The 12,983-nt window shown below is 40.6% G+C and overlaps 1 protein-coding gene across 1 annotated transcript in view; it reads left to right on the top strand.

Moving 5' to 3' along the window:
* Positions 1 to 12,983, top strand: part of HPSE2 (heparanase 2 (inactive)) — a 697,385-nt gene that overhangs the window by 663,063 nt on the left and 21,339 nt on the right. The window contains exons 10-11 of the mRNA XM_005698313.2: positions 4,689 to 4,834; positions 12,021 to 12,167. Coding sequence (XP_005698370.2) covers positions 4,689 to 4,834; positions 12,021 to 12,167 — 293 coding nt within the window. The remainder of the gene's footprint in view (positions 1 to 4,688; positions 4,835 to 12,020; positions 12,168 to 12,983) is intronic.

A 12,983-nucleotide genomic window follows, 5' to 3' on the forward strand; every position in this document is an offset into this window, starting at 1 on the left:
ACAATCACAGTTGGAGTAAGTAAAGCTTCTCCAGGTTTCTTCACCTGGGTCTTTGGAAACAGGAACAAGAATGTTCAAATAGAAAAGGCAGAACACAACTCAAATATCTATCAGAAGAATGGATAAATAAACTGTAGTATTTTTACACAGTGGAGTATCATACAATATTGAAAAGGAATGCTAAGTGGGCTTCCCAGGTGACGCTAGTGGTGAAGAACCTGCCTACCAATGCAGGAGACATAAGAAACACAAGATTGATCCCTGCGTGGGCAAGATCCCCTGGAGGAGGGCATGGCAACTCACTCCAGTGTTCTTGCCTGGAGAATCCCATGGACAGCGCAGCCTGTTGGGATATTGTCCATAGGGTCACAAAGAGTTGGACACAACTGAAGCTACTTAGCATGCACTAACTCTTAGTATGTGTACTACCTGAATGAATCAGGGCCTAACGTTATGTCGCAAAAGTAAGTCACAGAAAATCACATACCATGTGATACCATTTTTATAAAACTAACAAATTAAATAATATATTGCTTAGGTGCCAATACAGAGATAAAACTAAATTATGAAGCAAGACAGCAAAAAACAAAAATGAGAAAAGGAAGACTCACATAACTAGATGCAAGAGTGTGGGTATTCTGGTAGCTTTTAAGAAGGGTGATGGGTTCTCATGTGCTTCTGAATTAAGTTACATATATGCTCTTGTAGATGGAAAGCAGATACATAAGAATTTGAAGCTATATTTAAAGAAAATTCTCACAGATTGAAGAAAGGTCTTGTCTTTCTGATTAAAAGTAGTCCCCAAATACAGGCAAATTAATGCAGAAACTCACATTGTCACATTCCTGGTAAAAGTTCCAATGTCAAAAATAAAACATGACTCTTATAAGCATCCTGACAGGACACAAGAGATAGAAAACAAGGAGGCTAATCAAACAGAATAAAATTTGTGCTCGCTTCAAACTTCCCTGCAACAACAACCACTACAAACAAAAAACTTTCAGAATTTACTTAAGGAATGTTTGAAAGAAAAGGAAAAATTATAATGCAGTAAACTTGAATCTGCAGATTAAAATGCTAATTATTATGAAAATGATATGAAACTGATATTTTTTAATGGAGAGTTCAGTGGGAGAAAAAATAGAAAAATCCATGTAATATGGATTTATATATAGTATAAATAATAGTTCTCATCAATATGTGTATCATGATATACATATCATAAAATATATTATATCTGCATGTATCTGCATATATATTTGTGTGTGTGTGCTCAGTCGCACAGTCGTCTGACTCTTTGCAACCCTATGTACTATAGCCAGTCAGGCTCCTCTGCCCATGGGATTTTCCAGGCAAGAATACTGAAATCAGTTGCCATTTCCTCCCCCAAGGGAATCTTCCCAACCCAGGGATCAAACCGCATCTCCTGCATTGGCAGGTGGATTCTTCACCTCTGAGACCTGGGAAGTCCTTATACATATTTATATATGTATTCTATATAGCATGAGATTTTATACATGTGTTATATAATATGCATATTATTATATATGTATCACTTATATGTATTATATATTAGTATGTGTATCACATATCAGTATATATATGTACATACTATATATATACTATGATATGCAATATTATAACAGTGTAATAATCATTACACTATATAGTATATTATATAATACTATATAGCATAATGTATCTATAATATACATTAAAAGATAGTATATATGGCATATTATAATAATAACAAATATGGTAATGTATATTATACAATATGCAAACATATTTCATGCATATAAAATTTAGTTTGTGATAAAGGTGAGTTTAGGGGTAGATTATTTACTATATGATGCTACAACAACTAGTAAATTATTTAGTTAATAATAGTCGTGCCTGACTCTTTGCCGACCCCGTGGACTGTAGCCCACCAGGCTCCTCCATCCATGGGATTCTCCAGGCAAGAATACTGGAGTGGGTTGCCATTTCCTTCTCCAGGGGATCTTCCCAACCCAGGGATCGAACCCAGGCAGACGCTTTAACCTCTGAGCCACCAGGGAAGCTCAATAGAGTTATTACCATGCACCAAAGTATTTTTTCAGTGAGTTAAAAGGTTAAATTTTTAAATGGTAATATAAAAAGAACTGGAAAAAGTGTCAGTGAGGATCAGATCGGTCTGATCCTTGTGTGAGGAAGGACTTTCTAAGAATAAAAGAAAAGGAAAAAAATCAAAAGAAAAAGATTGATATGTTTTTCTATAATTTTTTTTAATTCTCCATGTCATAAACATCATAAAAAGTGATAAAAAGCAAACTACAAACTTGTACAGAATATTTGTTTTATAAATATTCCAAAGGATTCTTCCACTAATATTAAAAGTTATGTTACAAATCAATGAGAAAAACATAGACATCCCATTGGAAATATTGTGACTATGATAATAACGTCACAAAGGTTACTTCAAACCAAATTATAGTCAAGTAAGAGCAAATTGAACCAATGAGTTTTTCTTTTCATCTGCATGATTGACAATGATGACATAGTAGCCATTTTAAATATAAGGAAACCATATGTAACTGCCATCCTAAGGGCACTTAAAGTTAAATAAGGTAAATATTTGGGCAGGGGTTAGTGCTCAGGGAAAATCTGGAGCTATTCTGGTGACAAAGGAGCTTTGAGACTTTGTTCGGATTTATGCAGTTCACCAGAACTTTCTAAGCACCTGATGTTTTATAAATGACTACAAAAGTTGGAGGGGTGGGGAGATTATTAAGAGGCTTCTGCCTGAAAAGCTGAAGGCTCAGAAAACAAAGTTGATGTCTGTAAGATCTTGAATAGCATGCCTGCACTCAATAGGATGTCCACTGAATTCCAGAATTGGCAGGGAGGGAGGAAGCTCCTAAACAAACTAGGAGGCCCTGTTTATATGATGAGTTATAAACACTTAAGTCATTACCCCATAGTAGGATTTAAAAGCAAATACAAAACAAATACAAAATATGTTGTGTGTCAAATATAAAAATAAATCATGATAATAGCAACAGTAGAAATTAAGGTGGCAGTAAATAGGCTTTTGTAAGTTCAAATACATGTGTGGATTACAGATTCAGTATTTATTAATCAGTTACAAATGCACCCCAGAGTGGTTAAAAGACCTAAACTTTTTAGTTTAGATTTATTGAGGATGACCAAGAATTAGCGCCATGTTTTGCATTCTTCTGTTTGCATTTTTTTTTTTTTTTTGTGGTTTTGGAGAAGACTCTTTTTTTTTTTTTTTTACATGTACTATTTTATTTTATTTATTTATTTTTTTTTAAATTTTAAAATCTTTAATTGTTACATGCGTTCCCAAACATGAACCCCCCTCCCACCTCCCTCCCCATGTAAATGAGAACAAGAGAGGCTATGTGCTCACCGTGCTCTGATAGGGAAGTAGCCCCCTCACTTGCATGCTGGAGAGATTCAAGGCAGACAGAGGAGGGGGCAGCTCCATCGTGAAAGGGGAGCTCAGGGGGCTCAGGTGCACTCCAAAAGGGACTATGGGCTTGAGGAAGCTGTGGGTGGCCAACTGGAGGTGCTGCAACCCATCTGGTTGGTTACAGCAGCGTACTTGACTTTCTCTGGTTGGTCCTGAGCCGGAAGTGGAGGCAGAAATTAGGGAAGCTGGCAGGTATTGGCCAAGTCCTGGCCGTTTGGGGCTGGCTGAGTTCTGTTGGCATATCTAGTAGCTGTGTGTGTGTGTGCGTGCGTTGACTCTGGGAATTAGGACTCTGGAATTAGGACTCTGGGCTTCCCTGATAGCTCAGTTGGTAAAGAACCCACCTGCAATGCAGGAGACCCTGGTTCAGTTCCTGGGTCAGGAAGATCTGCTGGAGAAGGGATAGGCTACCCACTCCAGTATTCTGGCCCGGAGAGTCCATGGAATCGCAAAGAGTCGGACATGACTGAGCGACTTTCACTTTGCTTCACTTCAGGACTCTGGTCTCCTTTCTGAAGGGGCTTCATCTTCCTCCCACCACAGAAACGTCTTTAGTGACAATATTTGGAAGATGACATTTTGGATTCTCATATTAGTGACAATCCTAAAAGACTGGAAACCTTACATTCTATAATTAAACAGAAGTCATAAACCAGTGTGAAAGTAACGTCTGTGTGTTAGTTGCTCAGTAGTCTTGTCTGACTCTTTGTGATCCCATGGACTGTAGCCCATCAGGCTCCTCTGTCCACGGGATTCTCTAGGCAGGAATACTGGAGGGGTTGCCATTCCCTTCTCTAAGGGATCTTCCCAATCCAAGGATCAAACCCAGGTCTCCTGCATGGCAGGCAGATTCTTTACCGTCTGTGCCAAAAGTAAAAGTCATAGGAAAAGAAAGTTGAAAATTCGAGGCCCTAGCTGGTTGTTCTTTTATGTGTGAAAAACTGGTTCATTTGCTTTGTGTGTCACTCTGGGTTTGCCCCATGGACGTTTCCTCATTTGGTCAGTTCCAAAGGCCTCTTTAGATAGTGCCCATTTCATATGAACTGAAGATGAGTGCTTCATTGTGGTGACCTTGCTTACAGGGTTAGTCTTCCCGTCCTGATTCCCTATACTCCTGGTATGAAGTGCTTTCTGGCCTTTGTGTTTGTATGCTTACTCAGAACACCTGAGTACATGTCGCTCTCTGACTCTGTTTCTCTGTTCCCTTCAGGACTATTGGCTCTCTCTCCTTTACAAGCGCCTGATCGGCCCCAAAGTCCTGGCCGTGCATGTGGCTGGGCTCCAGCGGAAGCCCCGGCCAGGCCGAGTGATCCGGGACAAACTAAGGATTTATGCTCACTGCACGAACCACCACAAGTAAGTGTTCAGAGAGATGGCACAGAGACCACCTGAGAATTTCTAGGCCCGTCTGAGAACTTCGTACTGTATTGGACTCCCCCTTCAGAACGCTGAAAACTGCTTCTGGATTCACTAGACCCACTCTTCGCAAGTTTCAAATGATTTCTGATAAACAGTTTTTTATCCAAGTAAAACCCCTTTCTCACACTTAGAGGAATTATTCATAAAATGTTCATAAAGATACATGCCATTTTTATTTACTTCATCCAACAAATTTTTATTGAGCATTTTCTCTCAGCCAGTTGATGTAATGCCCAGGAGGCTTATTTGTGTGCCTACGCCTGAACCAAAACTAGAGATATAAAATCTGTTCCTAAGATATACCAGCAGAGCTTGAGGAAATAAGCCTACTTTTCTAAGATGCATGTTGGAGAGCTGTACCACTGGAAACCTAACCGTGTACCAGTGCATCCCAAGCTGGGAGTGCCCAAAGCTAGACATGTCAGCTTTACAGCCATTCAGTATTTTGAAAACCATTTCAGCTATTTTAAAGGTTAGACAGTTAAATAAAATCTGGGCTTCCTTTTTTTTTAGGGGGCCAAACCTTGAACAATCAGCACAGTAACGGGGATGGTTATCCTCTTTTTCGTCTGAAGCTGAGGTTATTGGGGTTGTCTTTTAAGAAGTAGGAAACAATTAGTATGTAAAGTTTAGCAGATAAAGTATTTTAAAACATGAGGATCATAAGGTAAAAACTTAAAACAGAGCCTAAAGCAAAACCCACCTGACCAAATATGGCTTTCTCACATCACTTCCAATTTAAGGAGCAGAGTAGGCAGCCCTGGAAATAAGAACCCTTTCTCTTAAGGCAGAGAAACCTTGTGTGGAGTGGGAGTGAAGACGAAGGAAGCAAGTTCCTCCAGCCAGACCTTCATTCCAGCGAGCCTATCAGGGCCGATCACCGGCAGTGGGGAGCACAAAGAGTCCCCGTGGTCAGGTTACAACAGATGCCCCTTCCCCTCCCTGATGACAGAGGAGCCATGCCAATTAATTTATCATGATAAGATTTTTCAAAGAATCACTCTGAGCACAAGGGGGCCAGGGGCCAGTTGTCTTGGCTATAGATACAAGTGCCTATTGTGGATGAGAGGAGGCTGGATTGGGCAGAGGCCAGAGGCTTTCAACGTCCCTTTTGCTCAACAGGAAGCTCAATCCAATAGCTGACAGAGAGTGACTGCTTTATGGCCTTGGTTGGAGTTATCTGATCAGCATACAAGGAAACATTGTGTTCCTTGTCTCCACCCTGGCCTTGAGTTAACCACCCAAAAAGTGGACTCCCAGCTTCAAGAGAGGAAAAGTTCTCTTGGCACCTTTTGTCTCTTTTGGGAAGCACATCAGTCGGTGCCCTTTATACTATGGCTCTGCAGACCCAGGAGAAAATGTCAGTAGCCAGGCCCTGGGCTTAGCGGAATTTGGGGGGTCCTCAGAGAGGTCTCCTCACTTGGTTTCATCCCAGTGTTCATCCTGATGCTCTTTGACATTCTTGTGGGAAGTTGTCACTGATACTCTGAATGTACCATGCACTCAGGGCCAGGGCCTCATGCATTTGTGTAGTATTGGTGTCCCACAGAGTGACTGGCCTGAAGAAGGTATCAGTGGATGTTTTATGAGTGGATGCAGAAACAGGGCATCAGGGCATCACTGGTGCTTTATACTTCTAGCTCTCTTCCCCTTTGCTGTCACCACATTGGCCAAAAGAAAGGGATACGGTGGAGTGCTTAAGAATTTTGCATTCACCAGCATAAAATCATTCATTGTATTCAATATTCTCTCTCCATCACCAGATCTCCTGTACTTTCTATGGGAAGTCTTTCCAGAACCTCTCCAGGGAAACTGCTTCGGCCAGTTCCATCCCTCCTCCCTATTTAAAAAAAAAAAAAAAAGAAACAACTTTATTAATCTATGTCACCGATGACCTTGGATTACTAGGGTGAAGGTCTTTTGTTCTTATTAGAGAAGAAAGCCCCCAGTAGACACACTGAGCTAGCTGAGGATGAGCTGGCTGAGTCTGCAGATCTCCTCCATGTCAGTGGGTGTCCGGTGCCTTAGATACATGCGCACAAGGATAGAAATGTCTCTGCCCTTTCTCTGTAGGAAGCCGCATTCCCTGTCTGAGCCTCCTCACCCTCCACAACATTATCAGGAAGCACTCCTGATCCACTTGGTTTATTTGTAGCCAAAGAGACCAAGGTCACAAAAACGTCCCAAAGTGGGCATGTTAGCTTCATGCGGTTCAGTCTTGACCAGTACTCCAAAAATACATATCCTTGGTCAAAACAGGGAACTGATGAGAAAGTATTGATAGAATAACCCAAACAAAGTTCTTTTAAAATAGCTCCTGCACTCAAGTATATGTTGAACATTTGCTATGTGCCAAGCCTCTTGCCAATTATTTGCATTAGTATAATCGTATTAAATTCCAAAGGTTCTACAGTATCACATGTATATACAAACAGCAACATTAATAATATAAAGAATTTTACATTTGGAAAGAACCCTTAGAGGTCTTTGGCCTGTTGTCCTGTATAACACAGAAAGTCCCTTTATAGTCTCCCTGACAGTCATGAACCTCTACTTGAATACCTCACTGCTTCTCATGGCATCTCTTACATTGTGGGTCATTTCTGACCTAGTAAAGCATTGTCTTTTATGGCTGATTTACGATAACTGAGTCAGATACTCATAGCAACATTAGCAGGTGCTTTTCTGCTTTCTATTCTAGAGCCAACAAATTAGGACCTGGAAGCACAGCAGTTCTCACCCTAAGGCTTCTTACTCAGAGAACAAACAGGTTTTGACTAGGAAACAGTTTTTTTATAAACCATTCTGCTAACACAATGTATGTATCTGGGGAGGAGCTGAGATCCTTAGCCAAGTTTAGAACCAATTGGAGCCTGGTGGATACTGAAGAAAAATTGGGTCGTTTGGGGTTCAAGTTTGTTTATTGTTGGCAAAGCACGACTTCCTGTTTTTCAAAAGAAGTTTTTTTTAAAGACTCATAAAAAGGTTCCTGAGGCTTCTTGGACATCAAATGGCTCTTACAAAACAATATTTTCATGAGTTAAGTGTAAATGAATCAAAAACATGTGGATTAAATTTCCCTTAAAATACACAGGGGCTTTGAAATTGGGAAAAAGATGTTTGGCAAAACATGGCCTGACTTACCGAACCCAAAAACTTTGAATTAGATTTGGAGAAAATGGACCAACCCAGTTTTCAAATATGTAGACTTTCACTGGAAATGGACCTGGGTTTCAAAGCATCATCCTCCCTTCCCTTTCCTAGTCTCCCAGCTTCACTGAAAATATTTCTAGAATAGGGACTGTTTTTCATCTATAAGTCAAGAGGCACCTCCCAATATGACACCCCTCACCTCTTATATCCATGATATTCCAATTCCAGCCCCCATCCTGACTCACTTCCTCCTCCTCCCATGGCAACACAGAGATGTCAGGCCGCAAAAGAACAGCCGGAAAGATGAACTCCAGATACAGGCCTTTTCTGCTAGTGAAAAAATCTCACTGTGAATGAGACAATGGAGCAAGATAGATGTTCTACCAGAAAGAAAGGGGCACTAAGAGAACCAAAAGCCACACGGACTTGACATCAGAAGGTCAGCAGTTGCCTCCAGGCCACACCTTCAATAAGACCCCATTTTCTTAGCGAGCAGATACTCCTCCAAAATTATTTTTCTGTCAGCAGAGAATGGACATTTTTCAGGAATCTGGATTCTCAACATAGTACTTTCAGGTTGGTGCTGCATTCCCCAGCCAAGAATGTGTCTTCACAGCCAAAAGGCCTCTGCTTAATGTCCTTGCCCACCAGCCAAGCAGCAAAAAGGACTGACGGGGGGGTCTTCAGTGTCAGGCCCTCCCTGAGGAGGCTCCATGAGCCCTATGGGAGCCTCCGCAAGTTGGTGTCTAAGCTGGCTTTCCGTGCTGGTCTGTCTCCCCCAGGGAACTATGGAAATGGAAATCAGACCACTGCCAAGCAGCTTGAAAAGACAGCTTTCCTGAAGCAATGCTGTGATTTCAGGTCTCCCTCCCACCCACCACTTCCCCACATCCTGCCCTTCTCCTCTGCGGTCTCCAACGGCTCATTCTGCCCTAACTCTGCAGAGGAGAAACTCATAAACGCAAGCACGCAGCTCTCTCCTGGGCTGCTGGCCTTTCAGAAGGTTGTCTGGTGATAGTTAGCAGAAGAGTTTACCACAGTCTGTGAAAATTGGTACCCTTGCATGCCTATTTTTGCTCACACTTTGAAGCCTAGAGTACCTGTAGTTAATGGCGTCTTCTTCGGTTTTGCACACAACTTAAAGCCCACCAATAGAAATAGTTGGTGTTTTTTTAATGACGGTGGTAACGGCTTCCCTGATAGCTCAGTTGGTAAAGAATCCACCTGCAATGCAGGAGACCCTGGTTCGATTCCTGGGTCGAGAAGATGCGCTGGTGAAGAGATAGGCTACCCGCTCCAGTATTCTTGGGCTTCCCGCGTGGCTCAGCTGGTAAAGAATCTGCCCGCAATGTAGGAGACCTGGGTTCTATCTTTGGGTTGGGAAGATCCCGTGGAGAAGGGAGAGGCTACCCACTGCAGTATTCTGGCCTGGAGAATTCCATGGACTATGTAGTTGCAAAGAGTTGGATACAATGTGATTTTCACTTTCAGTAATGATAAATGCTGACATCAGCTAGCAGCATCTTTCTTTAGGTCTCTAATGACACAAGTCCACACAACATAAATTGGCATTCTCTTCTGATTGAGCTAATTTGGCTCCAAAAGTTGGTTCACATGCTTCAGGGGGTTGAGAAGAAGGACCAGAGGAGAAAGGACTAAATAGAAGGGTCATTTAATAATTTATCACTTAATAATTTTTCAGAATATCAGTGCAGGCATACAAAAAGCCTTGAATGCAATAATGTACCCTCCTACAGATGCAAGAAAAATCATCAGACACACAGCCAAAAGGATATACATTGGGAATTAATCACATAATCTTAACAGATTACTCTAGGCAAGTGGATCCCAAACCAAACTCATCTGCCAAATATACTGAGATTTTTTAAAAATATCGATTCTCAGACACAATCACAAATGGATTCAATAATGGAATGAGCCCTGGAAACTGTATTTTTTTAAATCTAAGTTATTGTGTTAACCTGCTGTTGGTCACTCAACTCTTAATTAGCAGCTTTAGAGGCATAGATGAGTGACTCAGAGGCTGAGGTGCGCTCTTTCTGCAGAGACTGATATTTTCCTCTGGGCTCAGTTGACTTCGAGTTTCTTGGAACTCCTCCTTTGAAGGCAGGACCAGGCCATTTTTTCTGCTTTCTCTCATTAACCCATCCAGAGGGGGCCCTAAGGGACCCCTTAGAAACAAAGTCCTTTTTCCTACAAGAGTGAAGGAAATCACTGCAATCTTGTTGATTATGCTAGTGGCTGTTGCATACAATCATGTAGTTCTCTCAGGCTTCTGAATGTCCTGTACTGGTTTAAAAGGATTCCGAAACAGTGAATACTTTTATAATCATGGAGTAGATAAAACAGCAAAAGGAGAAATCAAAAAGGTTAATAAATTTGACTGCCTAAACGTTTTTAATTTTTATACATCAGAGTACAATGTAAACAAACTGAATTAGTCAAAGAAAACTGGGGGAAATTTTGCAATATACCTGAAAACAAAGGATCACTATCTTTAATAAATAAATAGTTTTAAAAAATCAATAGAAAAACAGGCAAAGGGCATGAACAATCAGTTTACAAAAAAAGAAATGAAATGGCAAAGAGGCAAATAAGAAAAATACTGTGCCTCAGTGTGAATTTTTTTTAAAATACAAATTAATACAACATTGAAATCCCATTATCACCTCTTGGGTTTGAGAGGTGATATTTTAAACCTTAAACTGTAACCTTTTAAAAGGTTATTATTAATATCTGATGTTCTTAGGGATATGTGTAAATGGGTACTCTCACACATAGGTGATCAGAGCAAATTGATGCAAGCTTTCTAGATAATATCAGTATTATCAAAATGTATTAGTCAGGATAGGCGAGGTTATACTGTGATAATGAAGGAACTGCGAATCTCCATGGCTTTCACTAAGAAAACGTATTTCTCTTTCACACTGCTCATCTGTCACGGCTCAGATGTAGCTCTGCTCCATATCATCCTCATTCCAGATCAAGAGAGCAGCCTTAATCAAGAACATTGTCAGACTTCTGGCAGAGGGAAAAGAGACATGGCAAAATACGGACTAAAGCCTCTGCCCAGAGGTTTTAACACGTCCATCCACATTGCATTGACCAACACCAGTCATGTGATCACTCTAGGCTCAACAGAGCAGGGACAATAGGAGGAGCCCCACTGAGAATGAAATAGCAGATTTGATGAGGAATCATGCACTGCCTCCCCTTTGACCAAGTGTTTGCAACTTCCAGTACTTTATCTATCTGAAATAATCATGATGTCCAAAAAGTTTATGTAAATAAAGTCCTTCATCACATAATTTATAATAGCAAAAAAATTAAAAACAACTATGTCCCCAAAGGAGGAGGCTAGTTAAATAAATTTCTACAAATGAAGAACTTAGCATTCTTTTATAAGTAGAAGAATAAATAATACAATAACATGGCAGCATGTTGAAGATGTTCATGAACTAAAAAAAAAATGCTAACAATGTGATCCCAATTATGTAAAAACTGAGAAGTATATATGCATGTGTCAAAGAACTCAGTAAATATTTGTCAAATTATTAAACTAAAAATACTGGAAGGTTGTCAACCAAAATGTTATCATATCTTAAAACACTTGGATTGTGGGGGACTTTTCTTTTTCTTCCCTGTGTTTCTCTATATTTTGCCTTTTTTTCCCAGTCAGCCTTCCATATTCAGAAAAAGATAGTTTATTTTCTAAAATCATTGTAATATATTTAAGCAAAAACAAAAGGCATATGGTGGGAACTGGGTATCTTTCTTGCAGGAAACCACTGTAAGAAGGCCTTTCTGTCTTTCAAAGTCCAGGATGGCCAAGAATCATGAAGTAAATGCCCTTTCCTGGGGTAGTCCTGTTCTGTGCAGCCTATAAATGATTTAGAAGCATCTAACAGACCACTATTTCCATCTCTCCCTCTCTCTCTCTGGATATCAGCCACAACTATGTTCGAGGGTCCATTACGCTTTTTATCATCAACTTGCACCGATCAAGAAAGAAAATCAAACTGGCCGGGACTCTCAGGGACAAGCTCGTGCACCAGTATCTGCTGCAGCCCTATGGACAGGAGGGCCTGAAGTCCAAGTAAGTCCCAGCCCAGAAACAGCTTAGGAGGGAGTGCCATAGGAGCTGGATGTGGAGGGAGTTGGATGGCTGCTTTGCTGAGGGCACCAAGGTTGCTGCTAATTCACCCAGGGACTGCTTACTCCCTTTAGCACCCTGGACAAGCCCTTCCCAGCCCCTCTAGGCTTGGGGTCCCCAACAATAAACTCAAATGATGGACTAAACATATCTCAACAAGGGCATTCTTGGTATCTGGACTATGCATTATGCCAGATGATCACATTTCAAGCTATTTAGAATCCCACTAAATGTTAATAGTGCCCCCAGTCATATAACAACCAGAAAGAGTAGTAGTTAAGAACCACGTCCCTTCCAGGGGTAGCATTCTATACTACTGTAACTATTTGTCAACATCTACAAATCTTGTGAGATAGAGCACCTCTAAAGGACAGAGCACCGGACAAAAATCAGAAGTTCAGAGATCAGGAGTCACTTCTAATAAATTAAAAATTTGTATTTAACTAAAAGATTTAATTGGGGATTAATTTGGATTAATATTTAATTTAATTTAAAAAATAAATGTGAATAAAAACTTGGAGAAAGAAATAAAATACTATAAGAAAAAAATAAAAGTCAGTTCTGCCCCAACTTTATAACTTTGGGCACTTCTCCTCTCCAGAACTGTTTCCTTATCTTTTCTGGGAGCTCTGCAGTCTCTTCAGACTCTGTAATGATATGATTCTGTGACATCTCTATTGCCCTCAGTCTCATCTAGAGACTCTGGCAGCGCTGACCTCTACCAACAGAAAGCAGCCTAAGGCCACCTCATCCTGGAGG

This window comes from Capra hircus, chromosome 26 (assembly GCF_001704415.2).
Source record: "Capra hircus breed San Clemente chromosome 26, ASM170441v1, whole genome shotgun sequence".
Classification (NCBI taxonomy): domain Eukaryota; kingdom Metazoa; phylum Chordata; class Mammalia; order Artiodactyla; family Bovidae; genus Capra; species Capra hircus.